General features: G+C 24.4%; 2 protein-coding genes across 2 annotated transcripts in view; one reads left to right on the top strand and one right to left on the bottom strand.

Annotated features, from left to right (window-relative positions):
* LOC122510611 (lysine-specific histone demethylase 1A) overlaps positions 1–25,494 on the top strand; it is a 265,057-nt gene that overhangs the window by 107,524 nt on the left and 132,039 nt on the right. The gene's annotated exons all lie outside the window — the stretch shown is intronic.
* Positions 8,361–13,888, bottom strand: LOC122510610 (toll-like receptor Tollo). Its single transcript, XM_043625381.1, has one exon. The coding sequence runs from the start codon at positions 13,016–13,018 to the stop codon at positions 9,308–9,310; it is 3,711 nt and encodes a 1,236-aa protein (XP_043481316.1). The 5' UTR covers positions 13,019–13,888; the 3' UTR covers positions 8,361–9,307.

Raw genomic sequence — 25,494 nt, 5'->3', positions numbered from 1 at the left:
CACTGAGATTAGTATTCAGTCGAGGGAATATTTTAGCAAAGAATATTAATCACAGGACTCGTTGTAGTGAAAGTATTTAAAAATACAAACTTTCAGGACCAAAAGTAAAAAGTTAGGAACCATTTCCGGACCAAAAATAAAAAATTAGGAACCATTGCTTGGCCCAAAATAAAAATATAACCAGTCCGAGTCAAATAAGAGAACATTTTACTTAAAAGTATAAATTAAATTTTTCATAACTGTAAAACATGAAGAAATGGATCACTCCGAGTCGAAGAGTCGGAGTGCTCGATTTATTCATAAAATTATTATTTCAAATTATTTTCATCATTTCAATTCAATTACTATTTTCAAGAATTTTTAACTAAAATGCTTCTCTAAATCAATACAATCAAATAATATAAAAAAGAAAATTCAATTATTTCTAAAAATTCATGCTAATATTGCTTTTAAACTATTCAATTATTATTTAAAATTTTAACTGAAATTCATTTTTAAATCAATTTTTTTTAAACTCTACAATAATTCAATTATATGAATTCAAAAAAAATAATTGCATCTTTCTTAAAATTGAATTCTCATAAAGAATTTTCTTAACCACTTTCGAAAAAATTGAATAATTTGAATAATTGAATTCTTCAATTTACAATTAAAATTGTATTGAAGATAATTGAATTCGTATAAAGAATCTTTAATAAAATTTTTTCAAAAATAATTGAATTTCTTCAAAGAATTTTGGAAATATTTTTAAAAATAATTGAATTCTTTCGAGAATAATTATATTTTTCAAAGAATTCGATTGAAATATTAAAAATAATTGAAATTCTGCCATGAGTTTTATTATTTATGAAAATAATTGAATGCCTATAAGAAGAATTTTTTTTATTTTTGAACATAATTAAATTTCTACGAAGAATTTTATTATTACTTTTGAAAATAATTGAATTTCTGTAATAATTTGTAATTTCTCCAAAATTAAATTTTTTTTAGTATTTTTAACTAAAATTCTTCTACAAATCCATTAATTTTTAAAAATAATTTTTTAATAAATAAGTTCTTTTTGAGAATTTTTAAGTCCATATTTGTTTAAAATTCAATTTTACGTAAAATGAAAAAATAATTTATTAAATAATTGAATATTTCTTAAAATTGAATTCTTATAAAGAACTTTATCAAAATTATTTAAAATAATTGAATTCATCCGAAGAATCTTAATAAAATATTCAAGAATAATTGCAATATACAAAGAATTTGTCTGGAATGAATTTCACTAAAAATAATTGAAATGAAATGTAATTTAATAAATAATTGAATTCCTGTGAAAATATTGTTATTTATGAAAAAAAAATTTAAAAATGATAAAAAAAGAAAAGAAATTTGTAAAAATACAATTTCAATAGTTTCGAAGAAAATTTAGATTCGTATGAGGAATTTAATTAATATTGTACTGAAAATAATTGAATTTTCTAAAGACTTTATCACGATTTTTAAAAATAAGTATATTCTATTTAAACAAATTTTGGTAAACTTTTTTAAAAATAATAATTAGATTCCATGAAGAAATTTTATTAAAATTGAATTGCAAATAATTGAATTTCTCCAAAGAATTTTCTAAGATTTTTTGAAAATCATTGAATTTTTTCCAAGAATTTTATAACTTATGCAAAATAATGGAATTCTTACGACGAATTGTATTACAATTTTTTTTTTTAATACAGTGAGTCCCCGCAACCTGCACATATTTCAGAATTTTTCCTTTCCCCCGAACTCGCTACCTGACAGTCCAGTCAGCCGCTCTCCCACCATTCATTTCCCACCACTTTCAGGGATGTATACACCCTTATATCGCATACAATTGTAGGCGCCCGCACTGAGAAAACGATACTTCTAATTTGAAACATAATATGTTTAATTCACTATCTTTGTTATACAGTCAAACATATTTAAGTTTAATTCAAACATATTTTTTAGTTGATAAAATATAATTCATTTAAACATAAATTTTGTTTGGTACAAAACTGTTATGTACTTAAACGTGTTTTATGTTTAATTCAAATATAATTTTTTTTTAAATGAAACAAATCATATACAAGCAAATAATATTTTTAAATAAGAGTGATAGATATTTTTCATATATATTAAAATGAAACTTACAAACTCTGTTTAATTAAACAAAATCACTCAAACTGGTCTTTATTTTTAAAATGAATATTCTTTTTTCTCAGTGCGTGTATATTTTATAAATACAGAAATGTTTAGATAAATTTATTAATTTTAATATACTTTATGTAAAATATATGTATCAAATGAGTAATTGATAAGAAAAAAGAAAAAATTCAATTTTTTAAATTAATTTGTGGCACAACAAAAATTTTTAGTCGTCAAGAGAAACTTATGTACTGAGACACTTTTCGGCACTGAGCACGCGGTAAAAGTGAAAGTGAGTATAGTCACATAGCGAGTTTGGTCTATGTCGTCAGAGCGTCAGGTTTCGGGGATGTGCAGGTTGCGAGTTGCGCAGGTAGCGGGGACTGACTGTAATTGAATTGTTGTAGCAAATTTTATTGAAATGCTAGATATTGTAAATAATTAAATTTCGAAAAGTTTTTGAAACTAATTAAATTTCTATGAAGAATTTTATTCAAATTTTTTATAAATAATTGAATTTTTAAGAAAAATTACATTAAAATTCTTGAAAATTTTCTTTAGAGTAAGAAAAAATGTCACAAATTCTGTTTAGAAATCAGGGAAAATTCTGTAAATTTTATCAAAAGTACTAACAGCCTTTGAAAATATTGAAAAGATTTAATTCAAAGATTTAATTTTTTTTTCTGAAGAATAATTTTTAATAATTAATTATTAATTTTAATAATTTTACTTGAATTTCAGAAAATAATTTAATTTTATTACTAGAGTTGCGTTTACAATTTTTATAAATAATTGAATTTCAAAATGCTTCAAATGAAAGTTTAAATTTTAAATTTTAGAATACTTTAATTGAAAATTACGAAAAAGTTAGTTTTTTAACCAATTTTTCCCCAATTTTTTGTTTATGAAATAATTTTTAGTGTTAATCAGTATATATTCTTTAGTGTAAAAAAGAATGTCAAAATTCTATTTGAAAATCAGGGAAAAACAAAATCAAATTTTTCTGGTAACCCTGTTTATTTTTTCTATTTATTTTCTTATTATTTTCTTTATTTATTTTTCAATTTTTCTTTTTTCTATTTATTTATTTATGTATTTATTTTTCTATTTTTATTATTTTATTTGTATTTATTTTTTTTTCGGAGCGAAATTTTCCCTCTTTGGAAAATTAATTAAAAAAAAAGGATAATGACGCATTACGTAAGGAGACATTTTTAGATTCTAATGAAGATAGATCGATTACTCTATTACGTGAACTATTGAGAAGAACGAGTGCCATTTTGAATCATTCGTCTCTATCCTATAAGAAAGTTTATTACCGTGAAAGACATAACTCTCGAACAAAGCACGAACTGGCATTACTTACACTTTAGCTTATTATCAACTTTCCTCATCATAATAGATGTTCTTTGTGGATACTAAAATTCCGATCCGTGTTCAAGATATAACAAGATAAGGAATGTCATCGCGACTTTGTCATTCACCTCGCAGTTAGTAAGTAATTTCAAAGTGCATCTCTTTTCTTTTCTCCCTTTATTTTTCCAGACAAAAAATATAAAAATGCACTCCTTTTCCCATGGGACTTGATTTAATTTCTACACAACTCAGTGATAATCTCTATATTAAATCAATCCAATATTTCTCCATTGAAAATTGAGACCAATCTTTTTTTGTCTTCTTCAAACGGATCACTTTTTTTTTTTTTTTTAAAAGAAAAATATTCATTCTTCGCTAATTACTGGATTTATTATTGAATTATTATTAGAGATTTATTACTTTAGTTTTTACTTTCAATTGACTATTAATTTTTTAATTGAAAAAAACGATTTAATTCATTAAATTAAACAAATTGTTTCTAATTTTTGTTACAAAATATCAACAAAGATAATAGTAGAATTTTTTTTAAATTAAAATAAATAATAAATTTAATTATTTGTTAATTATTATTTATTTATTTATTATTATTATTATTATTATTATATAAAATTACATTATTTTTACGAAATTTAATGAAATTCTTAAAGACAAATGTAATTATTTACAAATACTGTAATAAAATTGTTTAAAAGAATTTAATTTTCTATGAATAATTTAATATAACCTAATAGAACAATTATTAATTGCAATTAATAATAAACACGATTATTTTAAAGACTTAAAAGAAAATCTTCATAAAATTCAATTACTTTCAAAATTTTCAGTAAAAATTATGAAGAAAAAAAATTCCCATTATTTTCAAGAAAATTGAAATAAATTCTTCAAAACAATTCAACAATTCAACTTTTTTAAATAATTAAATTTTTGTATGAAATTGAATTGAGAAACTTGAATTTTATACGTATTTTAATTGAATTTTTTCTAATAAATAAATTTTTAAAGAGCTTTCCTTGAAATATTTTTTGAAAAAATTAATTAATAAATGAATTTTAATGTAGAATTTTGGAAAGAAATTAAAAGAAATATCTGAAAATTATGAAAAATTATTTATTTAGATAAGAATTTTTAGCTAAACTTTTTAGGAAATAATTGAATTTTTATTTTTAAATAATTTAATTTTTAGAGAAAGTTTGAAAAATTCTTAAAAATAATTTATTTAGATAAGAATTTATAATTAAAATGTTCAGAAAATAATTGATTTTTGAAGAATTATAATTGAAATTACATATTAGAAATAATTGAATTTTGTAAGAATTATATTTGCAATTTTTAGAAATAATTGGATTTTTGTATTTAAATAATTAAAATCTCAAAGAAATTATTTAAAATTGAAATGGAAATTATTTTAGAAAATAATTGAATTTTGCAAGAATTATAATTGAAATTTTTTGAAAAAATTGAATTCTTTGAGAATTATAGTTGTAATTTTTAGAAATAATTTAAAAATAATAATAAGAAATAATTTTTATTTTTAAATAATTTAATTTTTAAAGAAATTTCTAAAAAATTCTTAAAAACAATTTATTTAGATAAGAATTTGTAATTAAAATGTTCAGAAAATAATTAAATTTCGCAAAAATTATAATTAAAATTATTAGAAATAATTGAATTTTGTAAGAATTATAGTTCCAACTTTTAGAAATAAATGAATTTTTGTATAATAATTGAAATCTTTAAGAAATTTATGAGAATTATGAAAAATAATTAATTTAAGAAAAAATTTCTATTGAAAATAATTTTCCATTGAAGAAAGGAATAATTATTTTTCTTCTTAATTTTTTTTTATTTTACCATTAATAAATAATCAAGTTTTTGAATAATTTAAAATTTGAATTAAAAATTGAGAAAGTAATTGAATTTTACGATGAATGTCTTTCAAATTTTCGAAATATTGGTGTTTATTAATAATCGTTTGTGTTAATAATTGTAATTATTAATTAATAATTTTATTATTAAATTTTATTAACATTTTTTGGAAATAATTGAATTCTTCACAGGATCTTATTACAATTTTTAAAAAATAATTAAATTTTCTCGGAGAATTTTTACAAGATTTTTGAAAATAATTGAAATTTTTTAAGTAATTAATTAAAATTGTATTGAAAATAAGTGAAATCCTGATAATAATTATTTTATTATTGGTATATGTATAAAAAAATAATTGAATTTTTTACAAAAGATTTTTATTATTTATAAATTGACTAAAGAATTTTATTATAATTATTGAAAATAATTAAATTCTTCATAAAATTCAATTATTTTCAAATTTTTTAATAAATACTTTACAAGAATTCAATGATTTTAAGTAAATTAATTAAAAAATTTCAAGCATTTAAAAAAAATTATTTAAAAAGTTAGCAAACAAAAAAGCAAACAGCAACTTACTTCAAACCCATTCCCGGAATACAACGATTATTAATTATATAAAAATATAAAATAATATAAATAATAATAATAACCAGACGATAGTTAGAACCAATTATTTTCAATTGTGCTCATAATTATTTACTAATTATGAGCAATTAGTCGAGTAATTATTTCGATCGTTAATTTTTTAACGTGTCCCTTATTAGAAACAATTTCAAACAATTAATTAAATTTCACATAGAAAAAAATTATCGAATTTTTTTTTCTCGAAAATAGTTTCTGAAAAACGATTATACAGACGAGAATATTTGAAATTTCGTTTAAAATTAATGAATGAAATTTAAATAAATATAATGTAAATAAATTCTTGATTGAAAAAGAGAAGAAAAAAAAAAAAAAAAGATTGTGGAACAAAGTGTTAAGACGCCCAATTTTATATATATGAGAAAAGAAATTTCCGGCTCGAAGGAGTAATAATAAGGCATTATGTGTATCGGATGGAGTGATCTACTTGTAAGATTAATGTCGAGTTATATGTTAAGTCCCTCGTTGTAGAGCGGTGTTCTTTAAAAAGTATCATGCTCTACTTTGTCTCAATTTACACGTTGCCCTAAATGGCTTTTAACATATTTCCAATTTAACGTTATTTCATAAATATTTTAATTTTATTCTAATTTTTAATCACTTTTCTAATCGTCTATTCATTTTTCTTTTTAAAGTTGTAAAGAAACTAATAATTAAATAATAATTAAATGAAAGTTTTAAGAATTTTTTTTTCCACATTTCTACAATAAGAGGGAAAGGGATTGTATATTAATCGAAAAAAAGTACACAATTTTTTAAACGTGGTAATAAAAAATTTTTATTTCGTCCATTAAATATTTTTTACTTGAAAAAGTGCATTCCCAAAATGTAAAAAAAAAACGAAAAAAAAATTATCGAGTATTTGCAGACAGAAGCGTACACACACACACCCCTTTCAAAGGGGGGTCGGTTAAAAACAAATAAAATTTCGTATATTTATTGAAGCTTTCGACAAAAAAAAAAAAACTATAATTTATATCGTACAGTCTTAAAATTATATTTACAAAAAAAAATTCGTTCGAGAAAATATAATAATAATTTCGCAGCATTCAGTCATGTTTTAGCGAGTAACAAATAAATATTCTCGCGCGTTATTTATTCGCAATTATATATATCACACAATAAAATTTATTGCAAAATTCTAATTTTTAACTTTTATTATTACAATTTTCGTTTAGTAAAAACAAATTTTACAATTTTTATTTGAGTCGAAATTTTTTTCTTCGGATTTTATTGATTATAATTAGTTGGCGGAAAATAAATACTAATTTATAATTAATTTTTTTTTCTTACAAATATTCAAATTGAGTCATTTAAAGAAAAGGTGTTTATTCGTGACCTTAAATAAAGACTCGTTTTTTTTCTTTTCTTTTTTTTTAATTTGAAAACGTACAAATATACAAGTTCAAAACTTGCATAAGAGTGCTTTAAGTGATATCACCGTAAGCGAGATAGCTCGCTCGAAGCTACAAATATATATATATATATATTATACACAAAAGAATAAATCTCAGGAGATTTGTTTATTAACAATTTTCAATAAATTAGAATTTTTTTACAACGATCGAAAATTTCCTAAAACGAAAAATTAGATGAAAATATTCGTTTTTTCAAATATAAAAATATATCGGATAGTATTAGGCGCTTTGAGTTTTTGTCTCGAGTATTTTTTATTTTATTTACAAAGAAGCAAATTATAAATAATAATAATATATTTAATTTAATAAAATTATATAAAAATAAAAATTTAATTTTAAAAATGTAATAGAAGTTTCAACAAGTTTTTCTCTTTTTTCTTTTTAAAAGAAGCGAATTATAAATATTAATAAATTTAATTGAATAAAATTATATAAAAGTAATAATTTAATTTCAAAAATTTAATAGAAGTTTCAACAAGTTTTTGTGTCAATTATTTTTTATTTTTTTATTTATTTGCAAATGTTAATATATTTAGTTACATAAAATTACATAAAATGAAAAATATTAATAGAATTTTCAAAAAAATGTAAATAAAATATTTAAAATTATAAAAAACTGAATAAATTAAAAAAAAAGTGTTGAAGAAATTTAAAAAAGTGTAAATGAACTTTAAAGTTAAAACAATTGTTAAATACTTTTAAAAAAGGATAAATAATATTTAAATAGAATTTTTAAAATGCAAATAAATTTTAAATAAAACGAAATTGAAACAAAATTTAAATAAAATTTTGCAAGAAAATATAAATAAAATTGAAATAAAAATTAAATAAAATTTAAATACAATTACAATTAAGACCTAAACTATAAATAAATAAAATATACTCAAATTTTCAATTTGAAACAAAATTTCTTTATTCTTTTAAACAAGAATTTTTTTCCCATTTTTTTTCGTTACAGGAATTAAAATTTGCCCGCGACGTTTGCTTTTTAATAATAAATAAAATACATAGCTATACAACATACCTTTTGGTTTTCTTTTGATAAATAATCCAAAAACTCGATCAATTGCCTAATACTCTCCGACAAGTCACAGATAAATTTTCTCATTATTTTGCTTCTTTTATAAATTAATAAAATTTACAAAAAATATCATCTCATTTTTTTTGTGAGAAAAAGGAATTTTAAAAATTCAATTAGAAAAATAAAAATAACTAGAAATCACAATAAAGAAACTCGTAATTATAAATTCGCTTCTATAATTACGTGGACAATATTAAAATCGCGCGGAAAAATTTAATATTAATAAATTCGTGTCACTAGGGAGAGATTTTTAATTTTGATACAAGCGATGATCACAATAGTTTCACAAAAGAGACGAAAATTTACATACACAGCAATATCGGAAAAAAAGGAAAGCACAAAATTTTCACAAATTTTTTCCCTATTTAGTGATTTTTCTGACATTTTTTTTTCAAAATTTCGCGAACACGATTTTCAACTTTTTTTTGAATTTGAAAACTTAATTATATTTACACGTATTTGTAAATTTACAGAAATTTACAAAATTATTTTTCCAGATCTATTAATTAATATGTACAGACTAATATTCACTTGGTTGATTTTTGGTCGCATTGAAATAGAATGAATGAAGGTCTCAATTTCAATGGAACGGAAAATTTTGTTTTTTTGGCACTAACAACGATGCACTGGGAACAAACGAAGATTTTTAGTTTTCACTGACAGCGTAGAACACAAAAAACTTTTTTTTAAGTTGACACTAAAGAGATTTTCGGGATAGAATTTTTTTTCCGTATTTCCAGCTGGTGTTTTTTTTTTTTTTTTTTGGAGAGAATTAAATATGAACAGCAAGTGTTCGTGATCCGTTGGACATCTGGTTGTTGTGTTGCCGTCGTACAGGTGGTGGTTGTCGTCTAGGCGTTGTTCTCTGATTATTTGGCACATCGGGCAGGGCAAATCGTAATTTTTCCCAAAACAATTTATCACCCCACTGTAAATATGTATTTGTCTTGAGATAAAGTCTAATGTCCGGATCTAAATCACGTTGTGGCACTTCACCAACCAATACCAATATCAATCGTCGTCTTCGATCACGTAACACCTGATGATGCGCCGATTTAAAATCAAAACGACACCATTCTGATTTAATGAAATTCTCCGACAATACCATTATCGTGCGTCGTGATGATTCAACACCCTGGACAATGGTATCGGCAATGAAATTACCCACCGGAAAATCACGATAATGAAGACAAAGTTTGTAGGATGGATTACCCGTTTCTAAAACAGGTGCCAATTCTTCGGCAACAAATGCCTCGTCCTTGGAACTATAACTGACAAAAGCGTCAAATAATTTGTCACGATCATCACGATCAACATCAGCGTGACGATAAAATATCCTCACACCAAAGCGCGAATGAAACCAAACTCTAAGTTCGTGTCGATATATAAAGGCGAGAATGCACGTGATCACGAGAATTAAGAATGCGACTAGTGTACTAACAAGCAATGGAAGATAATCCTGATCACTGAACGATGTTTTTTTAGCAAAATTCCCGTACACGCTGCTATTCTCAACGTTCTCGAGACTCGAGCAGATGGTACCATTTGCACTGTAACTGGTCGTTAACAAGGAAAGTTCGATTCCATTGTCCTCGATTGGATTATTATCATCATCGATATCTTGTGTTGTATTCGTGAAACATTCCAGTTCCTTAACATCAGTGACAATGACCTTTGGACTCTGTATCCATTTACGAAAATCCTTGAGATAATCACAATCACACGACCATAAATTCCCCGCTAATGTCACTTCGATGCTTGTCGGTAATGACCAGACTGATAATTTCATCAGTCGATTGCCATTAAGTCGTAGAATTCTTAACGACACTAAAGAAACAAATGTCCCATTACCAATCATCGTGAGACGATTATTCTCCAAATGGAGTATTTTTAATGACTCAAGTCCCTCAAATTCGTGACCACGTAATTCCCGAATTCCATTGTCCTGTAGATGGAGATCCTCGAGTTCGCGTAGACCATTGAAGGAGCGATTTTGTACAATCTCGATATTTGAATTGTTGAGGAAGAGAACCTTTAATTTTTTCCTACCAATGAAGGCGTGACTTGATATAACACGAAGATCGTTTCCGTCCAGGTAGAGGCGAGTTGCGTCCATTGGTATTTGCTCGGGAAGTTTGCCCGTGTGGCCGGCCCTTGAACAATCAACGACATTAGCCGACCACGATTGATCGTGATAGCAGGTACAGTTGGCGGGGCAGGTCATTTCACAGTCGCATGCATCGAAGTCACAACAATGACACAGTACGAGACAATGATCCTCGTACTTGCAGAGAAATTGTGAATGTGATGCCTCAACGAGTGGCACGTATTGATGTTCGCGATCGTAGAGAAGTTTACAGTAGATACTCTCGAGGTCCATCACTTGCGGTTGATTGCGATTTTCCGATTGATTGTTGTTCACTTCCTGTAACCATTCCATGGAGCAATCGCACAGGTAGTCGTTGTCACCGATGTAGAATTCTGGAATTTGTTTGTCGTACGGCACGTTCGTTAGACGAAACGAGTAGGGATCTAGTTTGCTTATTCGGTTCCCCTTCAGATTCACTCGGGTCAAATTCGGCTTCTTCAGGAACGAGTAACTCATCACTTGGGTTATTAGATTGTCATTCAGTAGCAGTGTTTCGATACTCATCGGTATCGTTTTTGTCGTTATTTCCGTTAGTTTGTTTTCACTCGCGTCAAAAGTGCTCAAATGCAACTGTGTTTCAATATCGAGATTATTTTCCAGCACACTAATTTCATTGGAATGTATGTCCAACCACTGTAATCCACTCGGTATCATTGAATAATCGAATCTTTTTAACATATTGTCACTAACATTCAACCACACTAAATTCGGCAGAGACGTGAACAAACCACCAATTTCCGTTAGTTGATTCCCGTCGAGACGAATTGCCTGAAGGTTAAGATTGTTGTCGAACGAGCCAGGCTCGATGAACTGTATCCTATTTCTCGATAGATTGAGTATCTTGAGTTCTTTGATCTTATCGAATATACCTTTTGACAAATTGCCAATGTGATTCTCGGTCAAGCGTAAACCGTACAATTGGGATACGTGATCGAACGTGCCGTCTGGTATTTCGTAAATGAGATTTTCCCCAAGATCAAGGGTTCTTAAGCTTGGAGTTGCCTTCAATGCATCCGGAACTTCCGTCAATCGATTTCCATTTAGATGAAGATCCTGCAGGGACGATGCATTACGAAAAGAATTTGTACTCAAACTCGCGAGACGATTATTATCCAATGAAAGTAGACTCAAAACGTAAAGTCCACTCAATGTCGAACCATCAATTTCAGTCAAACGATTATCACTCAATACCAAAGTGTGTAAATTCGACAACGACGCAAATGTATTATCCACCAAATTCTCTATCAAATTCTCCTGTAATCTCAATATTTGCAAACTGTACATATCCCGAAAAACAGCCGGTTCGAGACGTGCTATTCGATTACAGGACAAGTCCAAGTCAACCAAACGAACGAGACCCCCGAAGGTCGCAGCATTCACCCATTCTGATGTCAATTCATTTCTCGACAAGTCCAATACCACCAACTGGGTCAATTCACCAAAGAGTCCAGGCGGCAACACACTCAATGTATTATTACGTAGATAAATTTTATTCACATCACGTGAATCACTAAATAATTCCGGTGGTAAACTAGTCAAACGATTATTCGCCAATGTGATAACGGTCAATGACGTCAAACCCTCGAAAGTACGATCAGCCATCGACACTATCGAATTACCACTTAAATCCAAATTCTGAAGTCTCGATAAACCGGCGAACGTTGCCGATGGTAACGATTCAATACTATTGTTACTCAAATTCAAACATTTCAAATTCATTGCACAACGACCACGATAACCGAACTGAAAACCCTCAACATCCCTTAAACGATTTTTCGCCAAATTCAACACTTCCAATGAACGTAGCGGACACAATAGACCATCCGGTAAACTCCACATATTATTTTCACTTAAATCCAATTTCTCCAATTTTTGTAAATCCTCAGTGAATGCACGTGACGATATTTCCAATGACATCGATGACCAATCAGTATTATGCGTACGAACAGTTAAATTTCTCAATTCTTTGAGACCCTTAAAAGCCTCGTCTGATAAATTGCCAATTTTACAATATTCAATAATCAAATCACGTAATTCGATTAATGGTCGAAAACTTCCGGCACTCAATGAACTTTGATAGAATAGTGCATCGCTGCATATTAATTTTAAACGTACTGTATGCTGTGGTTGAATAACACTGAAATTAGTGTTCTCCAATTCGCTATTTATTGTTCTCAATCGGCAAACGAGCGAAACATCATCAACTGAATCGCCCGTCGCAACCCATTCGCATTCATCCGGCGCTTTGTACCTCAGGGCCTTGCTTAACGAGGCACCGAGAACACCGAATATCGTTCCCAACAATATTGCAAAGAACGCCGGACTTCCCAGCATTTTTTTCTTATTGTTAACTGGGGGGGAAGGGAAGGGGGGGAAATAGTCTCTTCGCTATTTTGGGGCTCTGGATTTTTTTTTAATCCTCAGCCCATTTATAATTCGGTAAATTCTATTGATACCACATTACTGTATTTAATTTTATCGTGAAACATAACCACCGCACTTTCGCGTAATATTTACACTCCGACATCTTTTCTCGATTCTTTTTGAAATCGAAATAATTTCAAAATTTTGTTTTTGTGATCAAGTTGTTATTCCTTTAGTCCATTGTTCCTTTTTTATTGTTGAATTAGTGCAGTTGATGTTTTCTTGTATTTGAGAACAAAAGATAAGTTTGATAATTGGAATGAAGAATTAATTTCTTGTTGATGATGAGAATAGTGAGGATGACATTTTAATAATCCAGGTATTTGGTTTGTGTTTTGGATTTTCATTTGATTAAAAATGGCGACTTGAGCCAAACACACGCGGGGAAAGGGTCAACTCTGAAAGGAGTCACGGTTCTCCGAGAACTAGTTGTTTCAGTACGTGGCTGGCCCAAGTAGGGCCCCGCAACCAGTAGCTCCTCCCTCGCCTCTCAACCAGCTTGAGTTGCCCTCCCTCCTTTGAGTTTCTTTCCTTTCCCCTTGCCCCCCACCACCAGCACCTTCTAGACTTTAGCTAAGACCCAGGCCGTTCCGGCAGAGACTGTAAAAACAAGACACGGATACAATCTTCAGGTTCGCGCAGTAGTGGCTCGTTGGCTTGGGAGACTCTAGAATCTCTGTCGATTTTCTTATCCTTATCGACCTGGTCTCTTTCATCACCTTCTCATTTTCTCCGTCTCTCTTTCTCTCTCTCTCTCTTTCTCTTTCTACCATCATATTCTTGGTTCTTTTTGTTTTTATCTTTTGTCTCCTTTTCACCTCCTTCTTCTTCTTACTCTTTTTGTTTTTCTTCTGTTTTTTCTTCTTTAACTTCTTCTTCTTCTTCTTTTACTTCTTCGATAATTTTATCAACTTCTTCTACTTCTTCAATATTTTCAACTTTTTCTTTAATAATTTTTTTTAACTTCTTCTTCTTCTTCTCCTTCTGCAATATTTTCAATTTTTACTTCTTCAATATTTTCAACTTTTTCTTTAATAATTTTTTTTAACTTCTTCTTCTTCTCCTTCTGCAATATTTTCAATTTTTACTTCTTCAATATTTTCAACTTTTTCTTTAATAATTTTTTTTAACTTCTTCTTCTTCTCCTTCTGCAATATTTTCAATTTTTACTTCTTCAATATTTTCAACTTTTTCTTTAATAATTTTTTAACTACTTCTTTTACTTCTTCAATATTTTCAACTTTTTCTTTAATAATTTTTTTAACTTCTTCTTCTCCTTCTGCAATATTTTCAATTTTTTCTTTTCCTTCTACTTCTTCAATATTTTCAACTTTTTCTTTAATAATTTTTTTAACTTCTTCTCCTTCTACAATATTTTCAATTTTTTCTTCTTTTTCTACTTCTTCAATATTTTCAACTTTTTCTTTAATAATTTTTTTAACTTCTTCTCCTTCTGCAATATTTTCAATTTTTTCTTTTCCTTCTACTTCTTCAATATTTTCAACTTTTTCTTTAATAATTTTTTTAACTTCTTCTCCTTCTGCAATATTTTCAATTTTTTCTTTTCCTTCTACTTCTTCAATATTTTCAACTTTTTCTTTAATATTTTTTTTAATTTCTTCTTCTCCTTCTGCAATATTTTTAATTTTTTCTTTTCCTTCTACTTCTTCAATATTTTCAACTTTTTCTTTAATAATTTTTTAACTTCTTCTTCTTCTTCTTCTACATCTTCAATATTTTCAACTTTTTCTTTAATAATTTTTTTTATTTCTTCTTCTACATCTTTAATAATTTTTTCAAATTTTTCATCTTTTACTTTTTCAATAACTTTTTGAACTTCTTTCTCTTTCTTATCTTCTTTTAACAAAGAAGATAATAAAACTTTTTCAATTAGATTTTTTTCTTTCGTTCCACTTCTTCGATAATTTTTTCAAATTCTTCATCTTTTACTTAGATTTTTGAAAAATTTTAATAACTTAAATTCGTCTGAAATTAGTTCAATTTTATTCAATTCAATTAATTTATAAAAGAATTTTAGTTAAAAACAATAAAAAAGAATTGAATTTTTTAGAAGTTATAAATGATTGCAAAAATTCAATTATTTTTAAAAGTAATAAAACTCTTCGCAGAAATTCAATTATGTTCAAAATCTTTTTTAAATTCTCTTAAAAATTTCAATTATCTTTATAATTAATAAAATTTTTCTCTTTAAAATTCAATTATTTTCGCAAAAATTTTAATCAAATTCTTTGCAAAATTCAATTATTTTCAAAAATTCTAATAAAATCGTTTACAAGAATTGAATTATTTTCATAAATTTTGATAAAATTCTTAGCTAATGCTAATTTTCAAAAATTTTCCCCAATTTAATGATTTTCAATATCTACCATTTTAATAAAATTTTCCAAAAGAACTTAATTATTTAAAAAAAATTTTTGATAAAATTCATCGAAAAAATTCAATTACTTTCAAAAATAATAAAAATTGCACAATAATTCAATTACTTACAAATTTTTTTTTATAAATTTCTTCTCCGAAATTCAATTATTTTTAAAAATTTAAATAAAATTCTAGGTACAATTTCAATTATTTTTACAACTTTTCTCAATTCAATGATTTTCAATATTTATAATTTTAATAAAGTTTTCAAAAAGAATTCAATTATTTAAAAAAAAAATTTAATAAAATTCTACGCAAATATTTAATCATTTTCATAAATAATCAAAATTTCACAGGAATTCTATTATTTACAAATTTTTCATAAATTTATAGAATTATTTTTCATAAATAATTAAATTTTTTTCAGGGATTCAATTATTTTCATAAATAATAAAACTCATCGCAGAATTTCAATTATTTTTAATACAATTTTAATTGAATTTCTTGAAAAATGTAATAATTTTCAAAATTTTTAATAAAATTCATAGCCAAAATTCAATTATTTTCAAAAATAATAAAAATTTAACAGGAATTTAATTATTTACAAATTTTTGTTATCAATTTCTTCTCCGAAATTCAATTATTTTCGAAAATTTTAATAAAATTTCAGGTACAATTTCAATAATTATTTTAAAAAATTTTCCTCAATTCAATGATTTTCAATATCTACAATTTTAATAAAGTTTTCAAAAAGAATTCAATTATATTTAAAAAAAAACTTTTTAATAAAATTCTACGCAAACATTTAAATATTGTCATAAATAATAAGTTTCACAGGAATTCTATTATTTAAAAATTGTTTATAAATTTCTTTCACAATATTTCAATTATTTTCATAAATACATAATAAAATTTTTTAAAAGGATTCAATTATTTTTTAAATAATATAAAACTCATCACAGCATTTCAATTATTTTTAAACAAGTTTTAATCAAATTTCTCGAAAAATGTAATTTTTTTAAAAGTTTAATTAAAATTTGTCGAAAGAATTTAATTATTTAAGTATTTGTTGATAAAATTCTTTGTGAGAATTCAGTTTGAAGAAACATTCAATTATTTAGTAAATTATTTATTTTTTTATATTTAAATAATTGAAATCTTGTAGAATTTTCTTATAAAAATTGATTTTAAAATATATTTTAGTTCAAATTTTAGGTAATAATTGATTATTAAAAGCATTATAGCCTAAATTTTTAGGAATACCTATAATTGAATTATGAAAAGGTGTCAAATTAAATTCTTTAAAAATTTGAATTTTTCATACTTTTGTAGAATTAACTTTTTAAAAAATTTTAATTTGAAAATTTGCAAAGAAATTTTTCAAAAATTATTAAAAATAATGGATATAAAGAAGAATTTAAGTTAAAAATTCTAAAATAAGAAAATAATTTATTTTTACAAAGCGACTCAAGAATATATTTCACTTTTATAAATTTTTATTTTTAGTCTTATTTTCCGTTTCATTTTACTAATTTTTATTTTTTCATTTTTTTCATTCACTTTAATTTTTATAATTTATCAAGCTAAAAGTAAAAACAAAATTGAAATTAAAAATAAAAATCTCTCAAAGTTGTAGAGAAAATAAGAGTGAAAATGAAGAGGAAAGAAAATTTATCAAAGTGAAATTAAAAATGAAAGTGAAAGAAGTTAGTCCCTCATTTTTTTCATAGTTTTAATTAATTTTTCGATAAAAGAAAAATAATGGAAAATGATAAAAAATAATATAGATTGAAAGAAATAAAAAATAAAAACAAATAATAAAAAAAATATTAATAAAAATTGAAATAGAAAGAAGTAAAAAATGACAATAATAAATAATAGGTATTAATAATATTAATAAAAAAATAAAAATATTAAAATACTAGAGATAGAAAAAAGGAAAAAGATAAAAATAGTAATAATAGTAAAATAGTGTCAATAAAAAATAATAAATAGCAATGATTCATGTGCATCGAATTCATTAATTTGAATTTAAGCACGTGAATGAACTTCCTCAATAATAATATTAAGTAACGATATTAAATGTGTATTGTATTTTAAGCGGAAATTAAGTTACACAAACATTACGCTTAATTCGCGCCTCTTATTGAAATTCATAGGTACTTAAATATTAAAACTTAAAATTTACGATCATTTCCAGTAGTGCGCGCACGTACATATATGCACCGCATGTACAATAATATAAACTTCCAATGAGAGAAGAAGATTGCGCGCAGAGTATATATACATACATATATATAAATGCAGAATTAAAAAAGTAAAAAATATCGTATAAATTCGTGCAGCGTGTTTAGTGTGTGTGTGTGAGTGTCGATTGCAGGTGTTAAAAAGTTAAATTTATGAAGAGATTGGAAATTCGAAATCATTTACGAAAGCGATTAATTGTTTGATATCGAGTTGTGCATATATGGAGAGAGGGAGGGAGGGAAAAAGGGATGGGAAATCAAAATATTAAGAATATCAAGGCAAGTTTTGCAGTGGCGTCTTGGGGTTTAGTAGGTCTTAAGTAGCACCCATTCCTGACGGGAGGTCGATGTCGCTACGGGATACCACTTAACGTGTCCCTATCTCGAATAGTAACGTTAATACTTTTAATCGTTTACACCTCGAGTGTGAAACTTCTTCTGAGATCAAACCTCGAGTTCAATTGGCAAAAATTTTTACTTATTAATTACGATTTTTGTTATTTCATTTTTATGTAAAATACAGGCTTCGTACTCATTTATACTGAAACCAACTATAAATTTACTACTTTTTTACGATTCCTTACTATTTACTACTTTTGTACGATTTCCTACTGATTACTACTTTTTACGTTTTCCTACTAATTACTACTTTTTAACGATTTCCTACTATTTACTCCTTTTTACGATTTCCTACTATTTGGATACTTTTTTTCTACTATTCACTACTTTTTTTTACGATTTCCTACTAATCACTACTTTTTTACGTTTTCCTACTAATTACTACTTTTTTGTGATTTCCTACTAATTACTATTTTTACGATTTCCTATTATTTACTACTTTTTTACGATTTCCTACTATTTGGATACTTTTTTCAGATTTTTGACACTAAAAGTTATATTTTTTTATGTTTAAGAATTTTTGAAACTTTAAATTCGCTAATAGTTGGAATAAAAAAACTATTCTCAAAAATTGTAATACCTATATAAAGTTCTTAGAAGCAATTCAACAAATTTTAATAAAATTCTTTTAAACGATTCAATTATTTTCAAAAATTTTTCGAAATTCAATTATATTTACAAAATCTGTTATTTTAATAAAATATTTCCCAAAGGAATTCAATTATTTAAAAATTGTTTATAAAATTCTTATCAAGAATTCAATTACTTTCATAAGTAAAAAGATTTTCCCAGGAATTAAATTATTTAAAATACAATTTTCATAACATTCTTCGAAGAAAATTAATTATTTAAAAAGGTTTTTGTTAAATTCTTCGCAAGAATTCAATTATTTTAAAAAAATTTGATAAAGGTCATCGCAAGAATTCAATTAATTTTATAAATAATATAAAATTCTTTTCAGGAATTCAATTATTTTCGAAAATTTTAATAAAATTTGTTGCAAGAATTCAATTATTTTCAAAAATAATAAAAGTTCATCGCAGAATTTCAATTATTTTCAATACAATTTAAAATAAATTCTTTAAGAAATGCAAATGTTTGGAAATTTTATTAAATTCTTTGAAAGAATTGATTTATTTTCAAAAACTTTTCGAAATTCAATTATTTTCAATATCTACTATTTTAGTAAAAACTTTCTCGAAAGAATTCATTTATTTAAAAAAAAATGTTATAAAATTCTTTGCAAATATTCTTTTTTTTTAAATAATAATATTTTCTCAGAAATCAGATTATGTAAGATTGATTTTTCATAAAATTTTTCGAAAAAAATTAATTACTTACAAATATTTTCATAAAATTCTTCATAAGAATGAAATTATTTACAAAAAATTTGATAAAATTCTTTGCAAAGAATTTTGCCAAAAGAATTCAATTATAAATTCTTAATAAAATTCGTCGCAAGAATTCAATTGTTTTCATAAGTTTTAAAGTTCTTCGGAAAAATTCAATTATATTCAAAGGCTTTTATCAAAATTCTTTGGAGAAATTCAATTCTTTTCAATTCAATTCGAATAATATTTCTCGCTGAAATCTAATTATTTTTAAAAAGTTTTACAATTTTTTTAAAAATGGAATTCACTTATATTTTAAAAATTGTGGTAATTTGTAATAATTCTTTAGAAGAATTCAATTCCTGATTTCCTACAATTTTAATAAAATTTCTCATACGATTCTAATTTTTGTTTCGAAACAATTGAATTTGTATTTTTACAACTTTCATTTCTTTTTTTTATAATTTTTATTTATTCTTTTCATAAATAATAAAATTTTCCAAGGAATTCAATTATTTAATGAATTTACTTTAATTTCATTTCAATTATTTTTAGTGCACGCAATTTTAAATAAATTCTTCGAAAAATGCAATTATTCTTGAAATTTTAATTGAAATTCTTAGAAAAAATCCAATTATGTATTTTAAAAAATTGTAATAAAGTTCTTTGTAAGAATTCGAATTTTTTAGAAATATTCAATTATTTCAAATTATGTTTCAATTTAATTTTAAATAATTGAATTCTCATAGAATTTTTTAATAAGAATTGATTTAATATTGAATTTCAGTTACAATTTTAGATAATTGAACATTAGAATCGTTATAGTGTGAATTTTTAGAAATAATGATATTTCAAAAGATTTTAAAATCGAAATCTTCGAAAATTTGAATTGTTCTGAGACTGTAATTATATTTAAGTTTTTATTTTGAAATAAAATGAATAAAATTATTTTAAAAATTCAAAAAAGACGAAAATAAATAAATAAATAATTGAATTTTAGGAAGAATTACAGTTATAATTTTTAGAAATAGTTAAGTTTCAAAAAGCTTTTATATTGAAATCATTTAAAATGTTTTAATTTTTAATTTTTTTAATCTAATTATGTTTAATATTTATAGCTACTTTTTTATCACTTTTTTCAATCTTAAAGCTACTTTTTGCTATTCTTTGAAAATTAATTATCGAGTACTAATAAAGTTAGCCTGAAAATACATAAAATAGAGGAAAACTGCTAATTTACAGTTTTAACATACAATTTTTGTTTCACGATCATAAAATTCTGAAGGTACAAATGAAGGAAATTTATTTATTTTTTCTTCAAAATTTTTATTACAATAATTGAGAATTAATGTATCAATAATTGCTCTCAAGTAGGTAAAAAGTCAAAAACTTCCTGCATTCTAAAAAGTTTTGGAAGTTTAGAAAAAAGTGTAAACAATTAAAAATAATGTACATGCAATTATTCAGAATATTTTACCAGAAAAAAAAACAAATCATATTTTTTTTAATGTATCAATTTCATGTGATGTCACATAAGGAAAAAGAGAGAAAGAGAGGAAGAGAGAGAGAGGGGGGGAGGGGGGAATATATATACAATGTTGCAAAAGGTTTGGAAGGAACCGACTGCGAAGAAATTTTTGCAACATAGTATTGCAGTTTCTGGTGTCATTAATATAAATCATTGAAGCGATATATTTTTTGTATGAAGTGTGTAGCGAAGTGAGAGCTTGCAAAAGTAACTTCTCCTTTTAATTTGGTATTCGGAGTCTTTGGTATTCGGGAGATACAAAAAAAAAGAAAAGAGAGAAAGAAGGGAAGAAAAAAATAAAAGAAGGAAGAAAGGAAAAAATTATTGAAAAGCTCGAGAAGCGCGCGTGTGTAAAAATCGTGAGAGAGAGAGAGAGAGAGGAGAGAGTAAAAAACAAGAAGACTTCGCGAGCCGCTTCAAAATTGATTGCGCGGTGTCGCAGTATTTTTGTAGCGATAAAATATATAAGAAACCAGGAAGGTAGTACCGATTTAAAATGTGGACCTGCCAACTTTTATGCTTCTTTTGCGCTAACGATTTTTGTGACCATTAAAATTTTTATTGCATTTAACCATCGTTTTATGATAACTCGATATATTTTTCATATATACAATTTTTTCCCGATATGTCCGTTTGCAATTTTTCAATTGAACTGAAAATATATTTTTTCCACTTCAAAGTCATCGTAATAATGTCTTTTTACCCCTTCAAGAGCAATGTACCTTTTTATTATGTACTTCATTTTTATTTTCATTATTTTTACATTAAATATTATTAATGAATAAATTAATTAAATACCTATAGTCAAAGAAACTAGAATTTTACTAGAAAATTTTATTATTTTTTATAAATATAATTGTAATAATAGAAACATTTTATTTTTATTTTATTTATCAAGAATTTTATCACAAGTATTGAAAAAATATTTAATTTCTACAATTGATAAGAAAATGCTAAATTTTTGTGTCCATCAATTTGTGAAAATATTGAAAAGATTTCATTCTTCTTGAATTTTTTGCTTCTTCGTCTCATAAGCTTTGAAATCATAAATAAAATCATAAATAAAATTTTCAATATAAATTCAATTATTTTTTTCTGATCACGATAATAATTTCAATTCTGGTTCTTCGTCATAATCAATTATTCTACATTTTTTTAATTCAAATTTAACTATTCTTCTCTGAGTCTGAGAATATTTTCAATTCTGATTCGTCGTAAAAGTCAATTAGTTTTATAATTTTGAATTAAATTTTTCAAATTCAATTACTTTTTCTCAATCCGATGTTTTTAAATCTAATTCTTCGTAAAATTATATTTTAAATTATAAAATTATAAAATTTTCAATATTTTATTTAGTAAATAATTTTACTTTAAAAATAATTTAATTTTAGTAGATTTGCATCAACTATTTTTATAGTTTAATTGAATTTCATAAGGTTTCAAATTGAAATGTTAAAAAATTTGAGTTTGAATTTAATAATTTTAATTATTTATTTGATAATAATTGAAATTGAATTGAAAATTTTAAAAACAATTAAATTTTACGAAAAAACAGGGTTACCACAGGTCAGGAAAATTGGGGAATTCAGAAAAAAGTTAGGGATTTTTTATTAAAGTAATGGAAAAAATTGAATTTTGGAGAAGTTATATAATTGATTGCAGAAATTCAATTATTTTCAAAAGTAGGTAATAAAATTCTTCGCAGAAATTCAATTATGTTGAAAAATTTAAAAAGATTCTCTTGCAAATTTCAAATATCTTTAAAAATAATAAAATTCTTCTCCAAAATTCAATTATATTCGAAAATTTTAATAAAATTCTTGGCAAAACTTTAATTATTTTCAAAAATTTTCCTTAATTTAATGATTTTCAAAATCTACTATTTTAAATAACATTTTTCAAAAGAATTCAATTATATAAAAAAAAATGTTGATAAAATTCTAAGCAAACATTAAATTATTTTCATAAATAATAAAAATTTCCCAGGAATTTAACTAAATTTACAAATTTTTTGTAAATTTTTTTTACAATAATTCAATTATTTTCATAAATAATCACATTTTTTTACAGAGATTTAATTATTTTCATAATTAATAAAACTCATCATAAAATTTCAATTATTTCAAAAAACTTTTACTCGAATTCCTTGAAAAATGTTATGATTTTTGAAAATTTTATTAAAATTCGTCGAAAAATTTAATTATTTAAAAATTTGTTGATAAAATTCTTTATGAGAATTCAATTTCAAGAAACATTCAATTATTAAAATACATTTTTTATTATTTTATTTGAATAATTGAATTCTCGTAGAATTTTCTAATAAAAATTGATTTAAAAATAAGTTTCAGTTAAAATTTTTTTATAATAATTGAATATTGAAAGCATTATGACGTGAATTTTTAGAATTGTAGAATTTTAAAATGGTAAACAAGTGGTTTACAAAAAAAATTTTACTACGTTTTTTTTAAATAATTGAAGTCTTTTGAGAAATTTTACCTTTATTTTAAATATTTAAATTTCATCGAAGAATTTCATTGTTTGTGAAATGTAATTGAATTCTTGGAAAACATTTTGGATACATTTTTGAAAATAATTATATTTTTTGAGGAATTTATTTAAAATTGTATTGAAAATAATTAAAATTAAAATTTGAATTTTTTTTAATATCCTAATTCCTACGGTAAAATAATAATAATGATTGAAGATTTATTTAAAAAGGAATTTATTGATGTTTTCAAATAGTTTTAATTAATTCTTAAATAAATTTAATAGAACATTTTATTGAGTATCTAATAATTTTTAGAGTAAATCAGAATATTCTTTAGGGTGAGGGAAAAATTGAAAATTTTGTCTGGAAATCAGGGAAAAGTCAGGACAAAAATTAAATTTTTGTGGCAACCCTGAAGAATCATAGAATTGAAAATATTATCGGATTCAGAAAAAATTAGTTAAATTTAAAAAATTTGAATTAAAAATTAAAAAATTAATTGAATTTTACAAAGAGTCAGAATTGTAAATATTATCACGAGGAAGCAAAAAAAAAAAAATAAATAAAATCTTTTCATTTTCTTCTTCTCTTTTTCTCTGCTTCCTCTTTTTAAGACTGTGTGTTCGCTAATTCGAACAATTTTAATTACAATGATAAATCAGAAGGTATTTCAGTGATATTAAAAAGTAACCCCGGTCAGAGAATGAAAGAGAGAGAGAAGAGAAAGAAGGATGACTTGAACTTGTTGTATATATATATATATATATAATCTGGATTACAGATTTTAATTTTTGATGGTTTAATCACGTTATCGACTCTTGGCATTCAAATCACCTATACGCGTGAAATTGATTGCGCAGTGTCAGTATCTTTTTTAAAGGCCGCAGATATAATATAAATAAGACACGATGGGAGAGTCAACGCGGCTTAAGAAACTGGACATTATTAAAGTCCCATTAAATTTTCAAGTTGTAATTCTTGCATCTACCGGTTATAATTCTTACTTAATGAACTTCTAATTTATACTGACTTGATAAATCTTGATATTATGCGGGAGCCACGCGAACTTTTTTTTTCTCATCTTTTCACTCTCCAGTGAAATAATCTTTAAAAATGTAGGATCATTATCTTTCTCATTATATATCCGTTTAAGAGAGAAAGAGAGAGAGAGAGAGGGTAAGGAAAAAATTCAACGCCGCATATTAGGTGAAAGATTCTTTTCATTATTGAAAAGTGCGTAAACACCTTTTTTGCGTAAAAGAAAAAATTTGCTGAGAAGAAATTTTATTTGTACAAAAAATATTTTTGGTTAAGAAATTATTTTATTTTTTAAATGTAAACAATTTTTTTCATTTTTCAATAAATTTTAATCATTATTCTTTTTTTTTTATAAAAATTTAGATTTTCAAAAATTTCAAATTCAATAATAATAATATAAAAATATTATTATAAAACATAAAGATATCGATCGCTTTCTTCATGTTTTATAATAATTCTTTGTGCATTTTCAAATTCTTTTGTTTACAATTCAATTTTACGAGATTTCGATTATTCTGACTTTCAATATTCAATTATAATCTAAAATTTAAACTGAAATTCATTTTTAAGTCAATATTTATTAAAAAACTCTACGAAAATTCAATTATTTAAATACAAAAATAAATATTTTTTCGAATAATTCAATGTTTCTTGAAATTGAATTATCATAAAGAATGTTATAAACAAATTTTTAAATAATTGAATTATCTGGACAGGTTTTAAATAAAATTTTTAAAAATAATTTCATTTTTCGAGAAATTTCATTAAAAATGCATTAAAAATAATTGAACTTAGCCAAGGAATTTTGTAAGAGTTTTTGAAAGCAATTCAATGCCTGTGAAATTTTAATTATTTATGAAAATAATTAAATGTTGGCGTAGAATTTTATTAAAATTTTTGAAAATAATTGAATTTCAGAGAAGAATTTTATTATTTATAATGATACTTGAAATTCTGACGAGAATTTTTGTGAAATT

This window comes from Leptopilina heterotoma, unplaced genomic scaffold, assembly GCF_015476425.1.
Source record: "Leptopilina heterotoma isolate Lh14 unplaced genomic scaffold, ASM1547642v1 Lhet_71, whole genome shotgun sequence".
Taxonomy (NCBI): domain Eukaryota; kingdom Metazoa; phylum Arthropoda; class Insecta; order Hymenoptera; family Figitidae; genus Leptopilina; species Leptopilina heterotoma.
Note: the sequence above shows the minus strand (reverse complement) of the source record. Positions and strands in the feature narration are given on the sequence as shown.